Source organism: Melanerpes formicivorus, unplaced genomic scaffold (genome assembly GCF_026170545.1).
Source record: "Melanerpes formicivorus ecotype bairdi unplaced genomic scaffold, bMelFor1.0.p_v2 SCAF_1, whole genome shotgun sequence".
Lineage (NCBI taxonomy): Eukaryota > Metazoa > Chordata > Aves > Piciformes > Picidae > Melanerpes > Melanerpes formicivorus.
In genome coordinates, this window is record NW_027142353.1 from 24,183,684 (window position 1) to 24,201,923 (window position 18,240).

At 40.4% G+C, this 18,240-nt stretch overlaps 1 protein-coding gene across 2 annotated transcripts in view; it reads left to right on the plus strand.

Annotated features, from left to right (window-relative positions):
- Window positions 1–11,817, plus strand: part of CUL4A (cullin 4A) — a 40,686-nt gene extending 28,869 nt beyond the window's left edge. For both annotated transcript variants that reach the window (XM_068136970.1, XM_068136979.1), the window contains 8 exons: window positions 1,748–1,858; window positions 2,196–2,281; window positions 3,293–3,400; window positions 4,527–4,640; window positions 6,298–6,403; window positions 8,802–8,974; window positions 9,721–9,873; window positions 10,200–11,817. In XM_068136970.1, the coding sequence (XP_067993071.1) occupies window positions 1,748–1,858; window positions 2,196–2,281; window positions 3,293–3,400; window positions 4,527–4,640; window positions 6,298–6,403; window positions 8,802–8,974; window positions 9,721–9,873; window positions 10,200–10,295 (947 nt within the window). In that variant the 3' untranslated portion in view covers window positions 10,296–11,817. The remainder of the gene's footprint in view (window positions 1–1,747; window positions 1,859–2,195; window positions 2,282–3,292; window positions 3,401–4,526; window positions 4,641–6,297; window positions 6,404–8,801; window positions 8,975–9,720; window positions 9,874–10,199) is intronic.
- Window positions 11,818–18,240: the final 6,423 nt, after the last annotated feature.

Genomic DNA, 18,240 nt, shown 5'->3' on the forward strand with positions numbered 1-18,240 from the left:
ATGTTTTACAAGAGTTAATCTATATATTTTATTTTTTCGGTCAGACGAAATACAAGAAAAAGAAGTGGTTGAGCCCAATAGAAATGCATGGTCACTGTGTTGAGGGAAGTGGGAGATGTGAACTGGTCTGAGGTTGAGTAAGCAGGAACTACCCAATCTGTATTAGCTTGTTCTGAGATTCATGGGGCTCTTTCCTCATAAAATCAAAACCAAGTATAATATAAAGGGAAAGCAGGCAAGAAATCAGCCATAAAGCAATATAATTTGCATTATCATTTTCTCAAAATAAAAGGGTGTTGTATGGGAATGGTGAACGAAAATGGTATCCCTGGCAACTTGTCAGCCTAAGAGATTGATTTCTGTTAATCTGAAACTTTGACCAACTCTTTTTATTCTTATTATGTTTGGTAGTACTGAGCCAAAAGTACATGTTTCTTTTGAACTATGTACTGCATAAGAGGCCTTTTTTAAGAGGAGATGATAGTTTCTGGGCATTGGACTTCTCAATAGTGTCTTCATGCTGCTTCATGAAACAACACATCACCAAAAGGCAGGATTGAGAAGGAAGAAGAGTGTCAGAGGGATCACTGCATTGGGAAGGTGTTTGCAAGGAATTAGGAGAAGCTACTGCAGGCAGCAGAAATAATGGTTTGAGTTGCAGTGCAGGAGCAGGGAGGTCATTCTGCCCTTGTACACTGCACTGGTTAGGCCACACCTCAAGTATTGTGTCCAGTTCTGGGCCACGCAGTTTAGGAAGGATGTTGACTTGCTGGAACGAGTCCAGAGAAGGGCAACGAAGTTAGTGAGGGGCTTGGAACACAGGCCCTGTGAGGAGAGACTGAGGGAGCTGGGGCTGCTTAGCCTGGAGAGGAGGAGACTCAGGGGTGACCTTATTGCTCTCTACAACTACCTGAAGGGGGGTTGTAAACAGGCAAAGGTTGGTCTCTTCTCCCAGGCAGCCAGCACCAGAACAAGAGGACACAGTCTCAGGCTGTGCCAGGGGAGGTTCAGGCTGGAGGTCAGGAGGAAGTTTTACACAGAGAGAGTGATTGCCCACTGGAATGGACTGCCCAGGGAGGTGGTGGAGTCGCCGTCACTGGAGGTGTTCAGGAGGAGACTTGACAGGGTGCTTGGTTGCATGGGTTAGTTGATTAGGTGGTGTTGGATGATAGGTTGGACGCGATGATCTTGAAGGTCTCTTCCAACCTGGTTTATTCTATTCTATTCTAAAAGTGAAGCAACCAGCTGATGCTTAACACTATCAATAAAAAAGATTTAGGGACACTGTGGTTTAAGTCTGTGGTTGCCTGTATGACCTCTTGATTTCAAAAGACTATTGGCAAACCAAGTAAGAAGACATCCGTCAATATTTTTTTTCACCCTAGGATTTTAAGGGACATTTCTTTAATGCATAAGAACCAGGTTGTTTTGTTGTTGTGGGGTTTTTTATTTGGTTTTATTTATTTATCTATCTATAAATCAAACCACCTCAGTGAGAATTCTCTTCTGGACCCCAGAATTATTTCCTGTGATTTCCAGCTGATCCAGTGGGAAATAGAAGACAGCAAAATGTATTAAACAAATAATTAAAACACTAAATGAACAAGTTGTCTATAAGTTTGGGATTTTTCAGTGTTGCTTATTGAATATTGTTCTGTTGATCAGCATGTCATGAGAATGGCTTGTGACACAAGCCTGTAGTGCAAATATAGTGGTGTATTTAATTTTTGTTTCAATTTCCATACAGGTAAAGATGTGTTTGAGGCATTTTATAAGAAGGACTTGGCCAAAAGACTTCTGGTTGGAAAAAGTGCATCAGTAGATGCTGAGAAGTCCATGTTGTCAAAGCTTAAACATGGTAGGTGTCCTCAGATGTGTTCAGTCTTTATTACTTTTTACATGTAAATTGGAATCCTTATTTTTCTCATGCTTTTTAAGGAGTGACAAGCAAGATTTTAAGTCATATCTGAGCATATCACAGCTTTCATTGTGCTCAGTGAGAGCTATTGGGCTGATCTCTTTTAGATATGGGACTGGTTCATTTAATGTACCTACAGAGGAGCAAAACCCTTAAAACCTGTTCATGAGTGCTCTGTAACTTGGCAAATCTGGCTCAGCTGTCTCAGGTTAAACTTTGATTGCTTGTTCTGTGCTTTTTTGTAATTGTGTGATCTTTGCTTTTATTTGTGTGACAGAATGTGGTGCCGCTTTTACCAGCAAACTGGAGGGCATGTTCAAGGACATGGAACTGTCAAAAGATGTCATGGTTCAGTTTAAGCAGGTACTTAGTTCCTATTCAGTTCCTCTTTGTGTACTAAATTTTCAGTAGTGGTGGAGAAGCCCTTAATGGTGTTACACCTTGGATTAAACTAAAATTAAAACAAAAAATGCTTTTGAGCAGGTCCTGGCCATAGTAACAGAGTCTACTTACAGTTCTCTTTATGGAACAGAACTTATTTATTGTATATTTATTCAGGGGTAGTCTTACTTTACAGTTTTATTTGAATCGATGCCAGTCTAAATGGCACACAGTAACTTAGTTGTCCAACATCCTTTAAAGTCCATATATTTTCATTCTATAAATTGTTGCTGCTCTGATAAATTCTTTGTGAACTACCTACACCAGAAAAAAATCCCTGAAGGTTGTAAAGTGTGCAGAAACTGTTTGTCAGCCTCAAAGCTTCCAACCTGCTGGTGACCAAGGGGATGCTTGAAAGAAATCCTGTATATGCTCACTCTGTTGATGCGCTTGTCCCTGGGTACCCATTTTGGGACCTTATTGAAGACATGATACAGGGGCAGAGATCTGACCCAGGACACCTGCTCCTGTAATAAAATACTGTAGTGACTTTTCTGTCCCAGGTTTTGCAGCCTGGCTTGACTGATGCTGTGTTCAAATTATGTAAAAATACTTTGTCTAACAGAGGTGGAAGTCCCAGGAGATCCTTTTGATTTTTTGGTTCCTACCCTGGCTCCTGACTGAAAGCTTTTCTTTTGCTTTATTTGGATGCATTTGAAGTTCCTGTGACCTTAATGCCCTTTAAAGACAGTGATCTAGGCTACTTCAAGGCATGTTGTTCTTTTAACTTCCAGCTGCTTGCTGTGTTTTGAATTTGGGAGGGAGGGCATTAAATAGTTACTCAAAATCTGGTGGAGCATGTCTAACCAAGGATGTGGCCTGTAGAAAATTTTCATTTTTATACTAACTATAATTTTCTAATTGTAAGTATATATATTTTCTAATTTAGCATGTGACAGTATGCTCAAGTAATTTTTATCTCTTTCATTTTAGTATATGCAGAACCAAAGTGACCCGGGTAATATAGACCTGACAGTAAATATACTAACTATGGGCTATTGGCCAACTTACACACCTATGGAAGTTCACTTAAATTCAGAGGTTAGTGTTTGAATTCTTCTTCTAATTGCTGTTATAAGGTGAACTAATGCCCTTCATGTCATGTTTTTCTGCAAGATATTCAAGGGATTTTCCACATTTTCAAGTTTCTGAAATTGCAAAAATTAAGATGCAGTGGATAAAACCAACTTCTTTTTTTTCCCCAGATTGTTTCACTTAATGTGGGGTTTTTACCTGTTCAAGAATAATAATATAAAAATAGTCTTGATGTAAAATCAGTGTCGTACATAATATTGCAGTCAAGCACTTAATAGTTTAAAACTTCCAGTTCAGCTTAATTTAGTCAATCTTTAGCTACATTGGTCAGGCATTTTGATATAGCCAATGGTTATGTTACTGCACATTCTTTTGTTCTGCGAGATCCTTCCTCTGTTCCCTGCAATGTGTGACACAAATCTTCCCCTGCATTTAAATGGTGTTTGCCTGAAAAAAGGTTGCTTCCAAATTGAGAGCTTTTTGCAAAGCTCCTATCAGTAGCAATTTAAGTTGAACTGTGGTGTTGGAGTCCCTGTTCCCTGCCATACCTTGCTTAATCTGAAATGTGGGAAGCACTTCAGAGGTCAAAGGTGGCAGCTGCATTCATGTGCAGTTCAGACGATGCGGAAGCATTCCTGCTCCTGTGACATCTTTTCCTCTGTAGCAGGCTGCTTTGGAAGGATTCAACCTGAGCAGCACATCATGCAAATGTAGGGGTCAAAAATGTCTTACATGCAAGTAAGAGGGTATAAAGTGCTGGAATTGTACTTGAATCTGTACAGGGCAAACTAAAGAAAAGTGTGAGATGTGCTTTTTCCCAGTGACTTCTTGGTGAGATTAGAAGTCTGGGACAAAGGAACTTTTATTTTTGAAGTTTAAAGCCTTCTACAGTGGAGCTATTTTAGTTTTATTGAAAACAACAAAAAAGGGAAATTAAAAGCTAATTTTGAATTGATACTTTGTTTTGAGCGTAATAATACCAGAATTTTGCTCTTTGGATTTAGTGTTTTACACAAAAACACTTACTCTGAAACATTGTTGAAGACAATAAAGGAATTGCTTGTGTTTAAACTATCTAGTGTCACTGCACTGGTATAATGCTCATAAATGTTTTTGTCTATCTGCTTTACAGATGATAAAGCTTCAAGAAGTATTCAAAACCTTTTACCTGGGAAAACACAGTGGTCGAAAGCTCCAGTGGCAGACCACTTTAGGGCATGCTGTCCTGAAGGCAGAATTTAAGGAAGTAAGCTTGCTAGTTTAATGCTTGGGCTTGGGAATAAAATTCAAGTCCAGTATTTGGAATCTAGGGATTTACCATAATTTTTATAAAGGCAGTAACATTTTTGTGATGAAACAATCACAATTCAGTACTGTTATTTTGTGTAGAAAGTAGGCTTTTTGTGATTTACCTGAAATACTACCTAGCTAACAGAAGATGACAATGTGATTGATACCTTTTGGCAATATTTGTATTCATTTGATAGGAATTGTTGCTGGTTTGAATAAATAGAGTTGTAACAAAGCAAGAAACTAATGAAAGAAAAGGAATGCAGCATGTTCATATTTTTTTTAGTATGGAATTGGTTTTATCATAGAAATACTGATGAGACTTTCAACATGCTTCACTGATACAAAAAGAGACTGTCATGTAATGACTGGTTCAAATTTAAGTGCTTGTTGAATTATTGAAGTCTTAAATAGCCACAGTGTTCCTTAATGTGGTTTTGTTTTGTCTTGTGGAAGATCTTGCTTTGCTAATAATGCAGCTAAATCGAGCCAGAGAAAAGATTTTAAAAGCTTGAATTGTTTTACTAATTCATTGTGAATATGAAACCGAGGGATTCAGGCATTACGTAACAGTAAGATGCATAGATTTGTAGTCAACAATTGACAGAAGTGTTCACAGCTGGCTGAAGAGTTTGAGATACTTACTCGTTTTCCCTTGCTTGTCTGTACAAGCATTATAGTATTGATAACAGTGTCACTCCATATCTTAGTACCCCCAAATTATCTTTAGTTTCTTTCACATTTGATTCAATGCCATGATTTCTTTTGTATTAGTTTCATAGTATCATAGTATCAGTCAGGGTTGGAAGGGACCACAAGGATCATCTAGTTCCAACCCCCCTGCCATGGGCAGGGACACCCCACACTAGATCAGCCTGGCCAGAGCCTCGTCCAGCCTGGTCTTAAACACCTCCAGGGACGGGGCCTCGACCACCTCCCTGGACAACCCATTCCAGGGTTTCACCACTCTCATGGTGAAGAACCTCCTCCTCATATCCAGCCTGAATCTCCCCACCTCCAGCTTCATTCCATTTCCCCTAGTCCTATCACTACCTGAGATCCTGAGAAGTCCCTCCGCAGCCTTCCTGTAGGCCCCCTTCAAATACTGGAAGGCCACAATTAGGTCACCTTGGAGCCTTCTCTTCTGCAGACTGAACAGCCCCAACTCCTTCAATCTGTCCTCATAGGAGAGGTGCTCCAGCCCTCTCATCATCCTCATGGCCCTTGCTCATCTCTATAAAATGTACCTTGAGTGAATCATGAAAAGATTGAGTAGTGGTGGTGGCAAAGACAGAATTTCATATATCATAATTAAAATGAAGTAAATGTGACGTAAATACAAGGCCATACTAACAAGCTTCTGCTGTGTGCTGTATTGCTGCTGTTAGAGGAGCAAAAAAAAAAAAAAGCCAGAGAGATTTTAAACCACTATCCTGTTTTCTCAATACTGCATTCTGGCACATCCTCTTGTGTGCCAGGCATTCTAAAATGCCCGTCTCTTCATCTAGAAATAGAAAACAATGATGTATAGCATCTGAAAATCATCAGATTTGGGGGATACAACAGAAAATGCTCTGAATATTACATCTGATTATTTGATACTTCTTTTTTAGGGAAAGAAAGAATTTCAAGTGTCGCTCTTTCAAACATTAGTGCTGCTTATGTTTAATGAAGGAGATGAATTCAGTTTTGAAGACATTAAAATGGCCACTGGTGTAGGTAGGAGGAATACTTTCCAATTCTTATATTTATCCATCGAGTGTTTGCTAATTAAGAGTTGGTTTTTAAAGGCCTAATTTAAAGAAATTTGACATGATCTGTTGTAGATGCTGCCATTTTGGGGTGAGTCATGAGAGTATGTTAAAATTAACTGTTCTGAGAGCTTGTTTATCTGTACTGCAGTGCCCCATTCACAACAGGGTCTGAACTGTTAGGAGAAGTGTCCTGTTGGTTGTATACTTTGTAGCTGTCTCCCTCTACACTTGAGACAGGAAAGGACAAAGGAAACTCTGAAAAATACAGTTTTCTTTTTAACCATTGTGTTCTTTTGCTCTTGGGCATTGTTTGTTGGTTGTGGGGATTTTGTTTGGTTTGGATCTTGGATGTTTTTGAAGTTGGTTGGTTGGTTTTGGTTTTTTACGTTTCCTTGAAATAGCTACAGCCATTTGAATTAAAAATGAAATTTTATCATCTCTTTACTCTCTGGACACAGTAGCTCTTGACATGTTGAATCTTATCAACCCAATATAATAACTGCTGAAAGGGCATTTGAATCCATACAAGTACTAAAATATTGTAGCTACTATAATACTGTAAAAGGGAGATATCATGAATCTGTGGTTCAGCATGATGTATTGCAGAAGGCAGAACAGCCTGCATGCTCCAGCTTCTCATCATCAGTGCTACATGTTCTTAGTCATCTACTCCATTAATGCTAAGGGACTTGAAAAAAACTCATGCCAGTGTAAATGGTGAGTATCAGGATAGTCCAGGGAAGCTCACTGGGTCAGAGTGCAGTGGTTACAGAACAAACATAAGTTTGCAAAAGCTTGATCCAGATCCTGCTTTCTCATCTTGTATTGCTGTACCTTGGAGCTTGCATTCTGGCTGCCTGACAGCAACAGATAAAGTCTGCTGCATGGAAATAATTCTATTATTGCACAACAGAAAGGATTTTGATAGACTGTTGTAAAGGCAGCTGGCTGGAATTGCTCGTTGGGATATAGCAACCTACATTATGTTATGTCATTGCATCGAGTGCCATGTCTGTGTTTCTTTTTCCTATATGGAAGTCGTACAAGAATGCAGTCAAGCTGTGCTGGGGAAGTTTGGGCTCGAGGTGAGGAGAAAGTTCTTCACTGAGAGAGTCATTTGTCATTGGAATGGGCTGCCCAGGGAGGTGGTGGAGTCACTGTCCCTGGAGGTGTTCAAGAGGGGACTGGACGTGGCACTTGGTGCCATGGTCTAGTCATGAGGTCTGTGGTGACAGGTTGGACTCAATGATCTTTGAGGTCTCTTCCAGCGTTGGTGATGCTGTGATATTCTACTATCCATACAGGCTCTACTACACAGTAGATACATTCTACTGGCTATACCATCCTACTCATTTATGTAGCTTCACTACTGGGGACGTTGCTGTGTTTACAGTATTACAAGTTGGTTTCATAACTGTCTTGAACATAAAAAAAGTAAATGGGTATCTGGCTATCAAAACCCTTGGGTGCTGAAACAGTGTGGTCAGCTGGTCTTTACATGCATTTCAGACTGTCTATTGCATCCTTATATTCCATTGCCATGTAACACAAAATACATGCTCTTTTGAAGGTCAAAAAACCATGTTCATGAATTTTTCTCATACTTAGTAGAAGAGTACCTCATGGGTGATTACTACATTGCTAAAAAAAAACCACCAACCAAAAAATACCCCAAAACAAACACCAAAGAAAACCTAACAAACTGAAATGAAAGAGCATATGGATTTCTGCACCTGGAGGATATCACTGCCTTTATCTGCATTAACTGGCTGTGGTTGGAACTTATGTTATCCAGTTACCATTATAATAAATTATGCCCAGTCTCCATAATGAATTGAGATAGTTCCTGATGCGTTACTGCTGTTACATAATGCATAAGATGTCACTCAGGGAAAGAATGGTTGTCTTTCCTTTGGTAACCATGCATCTTTGAGATGTGTTGTCCAAATTTACTTCATGTTTTTACCTGCCTTTCTCACTGTCAAGGAAGCCTCTGAGAGATTCAGTTTTTACATTCCCTTTATTTCATGTCGTCAAGTAATTGTTTGTTCTTAGTTACTGCCAAACTAAACTGAAGCATAACACTAGGGTCACATTATCTGAAACTACTTTTGGAGAGAAAGTTCACTGAGGGGAGCCCTGAGCCTGTCTTCCCAACACATACAATTCTGTGCATGTTCTCAGCTCTTAACCTGTGAAAGATGTGAGACCAAGCTTGAAGGCTGAGAGTTTGTTATCTATTTGAAGCTTAGCTGTAAGTAACATAAACTCAGTAACTTTTGACTGTATTTCTAGACTGATCACATAAAAACTCCTTGTGTTAAAGATTTGTTGTGCTTTCTCCCATACTTTGAACTTTACAGAGGACAATGAATTAAGAAGAACCTTACAGTCTTTAGCATGTGGAAAAGCACGAGTATTGATTAAAAATCCAAAGGGCAAGGATGTAGAAGATGGAGATAAATTCATCTTTAACGGCGATTTCAAGCATAAGTTGTTCAGAATAAAGATCAACCAAATCCAAATGAAAGAAACAGTATGTATTCATTTTTTTTTATGGTAACTGTTTGTCCACATCCCAGGTGGAGAAGCCATCTCTGTGTTCTCTCACAGGCTTTGCATATGAAGAAAGGAACCAGATATTTGAATTTTTTAGTAATTGGGATGACTCACAAAGCCAATAGAGATTTTAAAACTCACTGAAATTATAGAATGCACTGGATTGGAGGGGACTTTTAAAAGTCATCTAGTCCAACTACTCTGCAGTAAGCAGGCACATTCTTAACTAGATCAGGTTGCTCAGAGCCCCATCAAGCCTGCCTCTGAATGTCTGCAAGGCTGGGGCCTCCATCACCTCCCTGGCCAACCTGTTCTGGTTTTTCACCACCCTCATACTAAAGAACTTCTTAGTGATGTCTAATCTAAATCTACCCTGCTCTAGTTTAAAACCATTGCCCTTTGGTCTATTGCTACAGGCCTTTCTAAATAGTCCTTCCCCAGCTTTCTAGTAGGTCCCCATTCAGGTATTGGCAGGCTATAAGGTTTCCCTGGCTGAACAACCCTGGGTCTCTCAGCCTGTCTTTGTATGAGAGGTGCTCCAGCCCTCTGAGCATTTTTCTGGCCTTCTGGACCCACTCCATTAGGTCAGTGTCCATGCATCCACCATGTCAAAGACAAATCCACACGAGTCTCATTTTATTGTAAATGTTAACTGTAGAAATACATGTGATAAAAGATAGCAGTAAAAGGTGATATGGCTTATGGTGTTCTACTGTTCTTTAGGTTGAGGAACAGGTCAGCACAACTGAAAGAGTGTTTCAAGACAGACAATATCAGATTGATGCTGCTATTGTACGAATAATGAAGATGAGAAAGACTCTTGGACATAATCTCCTTGTTTCTGAATTGTATAATCAACTGAAATTTCCTGTAAAGGTAAATGATTTTCAAGCCTTCCTAGAATTATCTAAAAATATGTAATATATTTATCTGTTCAGTTGTCCATAAGAGTATGAAATGGGTGTCTGGATCAACTCCAAAGATGTAAGTTATTAAAATGAGTGTGTGAACAGAAGTAAGGCAGAGTATCGGTAGGAAAGGATATTTAACTATTTGCTTTGGTGCATTTTCTTATGTAGCTGCTAGCAGTCCTGCTTCTTAAAATAAAATATTTAAATGTTTTATATATACCTGTTTATATATATATTTTTTTAATATTTACCTTTCTGTTACTAACCTGAGACTCACATCTTTCCTTGTAGCCTGGAGACTTGAAAAAGAGAATTGAATCTCTCATTGACAGAGACTATATGGAGAGAGACAAAGACAACCCCAATCAATACCACTATGTTGCATAATGGGGAAGAAATACTTTTATTTAAAAAAAAAAAAACAACCAACACACACACAAAAATAAAAAACCAAAATCCTCCACCTGTATCTTCAGGACACCAAATACCTATGCTCTTCCAGACTCTCCTTTCAGCAGGTTTCAGGTTGATGCATAATATTCAACCAGCTGCATGCACTGCTGTGGAAAAGCAGCACAATGACATGTTGATTGATCATTCTTGTCAAGACTCCTTACTAATTTTAAATGTTGTGGGTTTATTTGTTTTATCACTCATTTTGTTCTTCTGGATTCTTCAAAACTTAGTTTTACAGTTTTGTTTAACTATGTCATTGAATTTGATGGAAAGGTAATCACCTGTGTGAGAAATGCTTCTGTGATGGGTGCAAGTCTGGTTTCTTCATTTGTGTTTCTAACTGCATCCATGAAGACCCTATATGCTGCATTCTTTAGCTACAGTGACAACTTGGGTAATTTTTTAAAACCCTTTCATTGATGAACACTTATGTACAAGCAGTGTGGTTGAAATACACTGAATTTTTGAAATTATTTGAAAACCCTTCAACATGAGCTCAGTTAGTTTTCTTTCAAATGATGATTAACTTCAGTCTGGTTTGGATAAATCAGGTTTTGAAGTGAGATCCTTGAAGTGCCAAGAGGACAGATGTGTTCATGTGTGTAGTGAGCTGTTGGATTATTTAGCTAAGACACAGAGAATTATTTTATTGCAACTTCTGCTGGCTTGGGTGGCAAAGATTAGATCTGAGTCAAAAGGCCCTACCTCATTTTAGGGCAACTGGTGTTTATCACTGTTTATGTAATTGCTGTAACATTTAGTTTTGCCTTGAAAATAACATACAGGGAACCTACTGTACAGCGTGTTCCACTTCCTAAAACAAAACCTTTTTTTAAAAGAAACCTACTTTTATGGTCTTGATATTGTGAAAGCATAGTTTTTTTTGTCTTGAAAGACTAAGGATTTTGTGGGTAATTTGTTACATACTGTATATAAGCAGGTTGATCTAAATTAAAGAATGAAAGACACTGTAGATGTTAGACACTTGCAACTGTAAGGGAGACACCTCTTGTGGTAATACAAGACTGATTATTTTCTGGATTTGCATACCGGTGTGTTTCATTCTGGAAAAGAGCTACCAAAGGAGTGTGGATCATGGTATAAATGAGAGTTTGAGCAATATTTTCTTGAGAGCTACCTTACTAAGTTTATGTAACATGGGGTTTGTGCATCAATTTAAAAGGCCACCACCTCTTCCTAAAGTAAACATGGTGAAGAGTTGATACCTTGTGGATTTACATATTAAAGTCCTTATTTTGTCATCTGGTGTCATTCACTGTATTGCATTCTTCCAGACTATTTTTGTTCCCTTTGTGTTTAGAAACTAAACACATTTAGTTGATTGTATTTAAAGCATATTTAATATTGTAATTTAATGTAGACTTATTTTAATATTTGAATCTTCAGTTAATGCAAATAAAATCTTTGATGCATATTAAATATTAATTTCTTAGCCTTTGTGAGAATGTGGCCCTTCAGTTTACTCACACAGCTCATTCTTTAGTGTTCTAGAGTGTTCTTTACACCATTCACCTTGATTCACTTTCTATCCATCTGGAAACTGATGAGCTCCATCTTACTAGACTCTTAAAACAGAGTATATGCCTCACAGATGTAATGGCCAGCAGCTCTATCCACACAATAAAATGGGCAGTAGCACACAGTAACTGATACCAAGCAGTGAATGCATACAGACTTCCTTTCCTGAACTCAAAAACTTTCTGGTTCAGTGGTTTTATCCTGAAGATGACTGAAATGGTTCTGCCTTATGAAGCAATGTTAATTGATTAAAAGTCTTCAAATGTGCCATTTTTCTTAACTGTCATAGACTAGAGGTCTCTGGCCACATTACTCTGGTATAGTAATTAGTTGTTCCACAAGCAGTGGAAATAATGAAGCCCTTTCTTAGAGCCCTTATGGTATCATACCCACCAATTAACCTCAACAGCAGTTCTGCAGAAAGATTCTGTTTAGTTCTGCCTTTCTTCTTATGTGAGCATTGGCTATGTTCTTTATTCAGCAGCTGATCTCCACCCCCTCCAACCTACAGAGAATGTGTTGATCTCTGAAGATTTTTACTCTTCCAAATTGGTCTGAAAGTGGCTTCAGATGTTCTGAAGCTGTGGGAGAGACTGACAGGCCAGGTGATCATGACTCTCTTTTTCTCAGGTCCTAATTTTTAATTTGATTTCCTCAAATTTTTCTCCCTGGTATTTTGTATGTACTGAACCAAACAGGTAAGCAGTTAGTTTATTAGTCAGTATGGTAATCACTTCTTCATAGCCAAATAGCTGTATTTGAGTGCTTTTTGATAACTTGGTGATAGAATTTGGCTGAGCATTTAGTCTCAATCAGCTGTTGCTTTGAGGCCAGCTCCTGCCCTGCCCCCAAGTGTATTTGTGTCTACAGGGCTGGTGTTGCTCAATATTTTTTCCTGTAAAATCACCCAGTGTTGAAGGCATCACGCTGTAGCAAAGTACCAGATTTTTCTGCAGTACATCCATGTTCAGAAGATGTCTTGAAAACCTGCATCTTGGCAATTTGGCATGCTTGGAACAAATGGTGTAGCAGCTTCTGTGGAATGACAAAAATAACAGCAGGAATCTGGGATACAGGCAGGGTCTCTTCAATCTTGCTAAGATTTTCCAGTTGAACTTGAAACTTTACAATTTAACTCAGTTTAGCTTAAACATTGAGATAACTCATCCAGACATGTGTTACATGTATTTAAAAGGCAATTTTCCTAAATGTCATGCTCTGTTACCTAGCCCAGCATTTCCAGAGGAAAAGCAAGTGTGAGACTGCCAGCTGATGGCTGACTCGCAGGTGCTTCCTGAGCCTGCAATTACAGCTCTCTTTACCAGCCATCAACAGCCTCCTCCTAGCCTGCTCTTTGTGTCCCATTTTCTTAGTTCTGATTTTTGCTTCCCCTGTTCTCCTTTACTGGTTTATCATTAAGCAATCTTGGTCTGCTGCAGCTTCTCTCTTCCTTCCTTTGTGAAATGCATCTTTGGAAGAAAAAAACAATAATTACAATATTAATTTGGGATATTGATGTTGTGATTTAACTACAGCTGGCAACTAAGCACCACACAGCTGCTCACTCACCCCTAGTGGGATGGGGGAGAAAATCAGAATGGTACAAGTGAGAAAACTTGTGGTTTGGAATAAAGACAGTTTAACAGGTAAAGCACAAGCTGTGCACATAGGCAGAGAGAAACAAGGAACTAACACACTACTGCCCATCAGCAGGCAGGTATTTGGCCATGTCCAGGAAAGCAGGGCTCTGTCACATGTAATGGTTATTTAGGAAGACAAATGACATTCCTCAAACATCATCCCCTTCCTCCTTCTTCCTCAAGGTTTTATTGCTGACCACGATATCAAATGGTATTGGATATACTTTTGGTCACTTAGGGACAGCTGTCCCAGCTGTGTCCCCTCCCTACTTGTTCACCCCAGCCTGTTCACTGCTGGGGTGGTGTGAGAGGCAGAAAAGGCCTTAATGTTGTGTAAGCACTGCTCAGCAATAACTAAAACATTCCTTGTGTTACCAACAGTGTTTCCAGCACACATCTAAAACACCATCCCATACCAGCTACTATGAAGAAACTTAACTCTGTCCCAGCCAAGCCCAGCACAATTGATCTGTTACACAGATAGACACATGATCTTTGGGAGGTGTGTTAGTGAAAGTGGAATCTGTACTATAACCTTAATTATCTATTCCTATCAAATCTCTTCAGAAAGAAAGTGGCACTGTGGAGTCAGCCATGGTCTAGTCATGTCTGTGGTGACAGGTTGGACTCGATGATCCTTGAGGTCTCTTCCAGCCTTAGTTGATACTGTGATACTGTGAAAAGGCTACAGGTGAAACAAGGTCATGTTTTGTGGAAATTCTTTCCTGGAAAAAAATTCTATCCTCCATGTCGATAGTCTTTGCAGAACAGCATGTATTGTAGTAACAGCTCTTAGATTCTATGGTTCTACAGTGAGGGTGGGGAGACGCTGGAACAGGTTGCTCAGGGAGGTTGTGGATGCCTCCCCCAGAGGTGTTCAAGACCAGGCTGGATAAGGCCTTGAGCAACCTGGTCTAGTGAAAGGTGTCCCTGCCCATGGTGGGAGGATACAACTAGAAGATCTTTAAGGTCCTTGCCAACCCAAATCATTCTATTAACGTAATCTATTAATTTAAAATAGATCCTTTGGGCATTTCCCATGGTTTTTTCCCATAAGCAGCCATTCTGCATCCATGGCTCTGAAGAGGGGTCAGGAGGTGCACCGTGTTTAATCTGGAACTGCAACCAACTGTTGGTTGGACAGCAGCTCTGTGAAACAAAATGTGTGGGGTCTGGGTATGAGCTACATTTCCCTTGGTGAGTAATTTGAATCTCAGGGCTGTCTGTATACCAGCTCTTACAGAAGCTGCAACTTCAGTTTGGTTGTGTCTTATCCCGCTATCAAGTTTGATTGATGTGAGACAACAGATTATTCAACACTGAGGCTGATAGCCAACATGGTTGCATAAGGCTTATTCCATTAAGAAAACAGGCTAACAAACACCCTGGTAATAATTCTACTGACAATGACATGGCAATTGGTTATTATGCAGTCTCTACACCACTACAAAAGGCTTAGTAAACTAATGACCCGCAGCATGTAAGATCAACATTGTTGTCTGCTGATAGGCTTACATTCTTTACCAATTTCGTGTCACAATATTGTTGCTTGATGCAACTTATATATTGATATTAATTATTAGTAAGCCAAACATCTGTCATTTTTCAATTCATGGGCACATGCCAATTTTCCAGGAGAGGGGCAGAGTACTGCACAGCATGTCTACACCTGCTGTGGGCCTCCCTCTCTAGTTTGTTGTCTGGCAGACTTCAAGTATTTCACAGACCTTCCTCCACTGCCAGTGTAGGTTCCAAAAGCAGTGATCAAATAAATAAGAACAACCCATGTCCCACCTCCATTAACCTCAGCTCCTCTGCAAATGACTCATTGAAACACTTGACCAGAGTTGTTCCTTTATATCCTTTTTCAAGCTGACTTCTGCTTTTGGCAATAGATGGAAAGAATAAAGATTGCTAGTAATGCTGCAGGGAATGGCAAACAAATGGAAATAAAACATTTCAGTCTCAAAAAATGCACAGATGAAAATGCAGCATTTAGAAAGAAATGTCTGTTTGTACCAAGAGCACTGAAAAAGAAAGACACATCCCAAGCCACCCTAAAGGGCAAATAAGCTTCTCAAATATGTTTGGGGAAACAGGAAGTGCAAGTGAAGAGAGACAAACATCAGGGAAAGGTTATCAAATTTACAGTGGCTAGACTTAGCAGCTGGTAGTAGCTAAACTGCACTTCAAATTAGTTCAAAGTAAAAATGTATGAAGGCAACTTGGGAGCATAAATGATTCTGTCTCAGAGCTGATTAATCTGGAGTACAATCTAATGAAAAGGAGGATGACATGGCAATCATTTTGAGAAAGCAGAAGCACTCTGCCATTGGCACACTTTCCAACAGTACTAGAAATAGGATTTCAGTACCAAAATAAGTACTTCTGAGTTTTTGTATGAAGAAAGCATATCCTTAACATCTTAGATAAGAAAGAGCATTGAATTACAAAGTGATCAGATGGCCTGGGCTCCCTCTCTTCATTACTATGCTAACACTTGAGAATGTTGATAGATGAACTTCACCTCTTCTTATCCAGTTTGATGCAAGAAAAAGGGATTTTTCAAACATTCTTGTTTACAAAAACATAAGACAACATCAGAGACTGCGTGAAAATGCAAATAGTTTTACCCATGCAAGCAAGCACACGTCATTACCAGTCCCTGTTTTGGTTTGGAACACACATGTGGATCACATTTATACACAGGTATACATAGACACATCACTTCAGAGACAATGGACTGTTAACTTCCAGCACTTCTATACAGCTGAGTCTGAATTAGTTCTGTGCAATAAAACCATACTCACCTAGACTGTCTTTAAACTCAGAAGCAAGAAACACATTTTGGAGACAATACAGTTCTACATTGCAGATTAACTGCTCATCAAAGCCATTTCTCACCCTCTGTCAGCTCCCCTTTAACACATGGGTGCCTGTGCTGCATTCTCCACTGGGAACCACAGGTAAGCACCTAGAGATGGTAAGGCTGGCCTGAGCTGTGATACTCTTCATGGCTCTCATCCAAAACAAGATACAGGGTTAAGAGATATGGCAGTTTGCAGAATGACCCCAAACCTCTGAATGCCCATTGACACATTGGTGAAGCAAATGGGGGCTGGGCAGGTGGCCTGTGCCCACAACTTGCAGGTGACACCAAGCTGGGTTAGAATGTGTTGATCAGCCTGAGGGTAGGAAGGCTCTAGAGAGAGATCTAGACAGGCTGCATTTATGGGCTGAGGCCAATGGCATGAGGTTCAATATGGCCAAGCACTGGATCCTGCACTTGAGTCACAACAATCCCATGCAATGCTACAGACCTGGGGAGGAGCAGTTGGAAAGGTGCCCAGTGGAAAAATAACACTGGGGGGTGTTGGTTGACAGCTGGCTGAGCATGGCCAGCAGTGTGCCCAGGTGGTCAAGAAAGCTAACAGCATCCTGGCCTGTATCAGGAATAGTGTGGCTAGCAGGAGCAGGGAAATGACTGTCCCCCTGTATTCCGTATTGGTGAGGCTGCACCTTGAATACTGTGTTTTGGGGCCCTCGGTACAAGAAAAACATTGGAAGTGCTGGAGCACGTCCAAAGAAGGGCAGCAAAGTTAGGGAAGGGTCTGGAAATCAAATCTTATGAGGAGCATCTGAGGGAACTGGGACTGCTTAGCCTGGAGAGAAGGAGGCTGAGGGGAGACCTTGTTACTATCTACAACTATAAGAAAGGAGGTTGTAGTGAAGTGGGTGTTCACAGTATCACAGTATATTACCGGTTGGAAAGGACCTCAAGAGATCATTGGGTCCAACTCCCCCCGCCAAAGCAGGATCACTTAAGGTAGTCCGCACAGGAATGCACCCAGCTGGGTTTTGAAAGGCTCCAGAGAAGGAGACTCCCGTGAACTCCCTGGGCAGCCAGTTCCAGTGCTCCATCACCCTCACTGTAAAGAAGTTTCTCCGTATGTTGAGGTGAAATCTTCTATGCTCAAGTTTGAACCTATTGTTCCTTATTACTGCACACCACCAAAAAGAGCTTGGTCCCATCCCCTTGACACGCACCCCTCAGATATTTGTACACATTGATGAAATCCCCTCTCAGTCTTCTCAAGACTAAATAGCCCCATGGATCTCAGTCTCTCTTCACAGGGGAGATGCTAGAGTTCCCTAATCATCCTCATGGCTCTCCGTTGGAGTCTCTCCAGCAGTTCTCTGTCTTCTGAACTGGGGAGCCCAAAACTGGATGCTGTATTCCAGGTATGGCTGTTTTGCTCTATTCTACCTACTGACAGGACAAGAGAAAAGGGCATGAGGTATAATTTCTTCACCAAAAGGTTTGTCAAGCTTTGGAACAGGCTGCCCAGGGAAGTGGTGGAGTCAGCATCCCTGGAAATACTTGCAAGATACAAATGGCACTTAGGGACATGGTTTACCAGGGGACTTGGCAGTGGTATCTAGAAACAGATGACTGTAAAAGTGTTTTCCAATGTATATGGTGTTGATTCTAGGGCTGGTGCTGACAGAGGCCTGGGACTGAACCACAGCAGCTTGTGATGCTGTGTGCTGTTCACACGTATGGCGCTGCACGCAACCACACAGAGCAGGCCCGCACCTGCCACTCATAGGATGTGTGGATGCACACACGTACCCACCACCACACAGCTGTGCGGAGGCACGGCGCCATGCACTGCCCCGTGCCCATGCCCACGAAC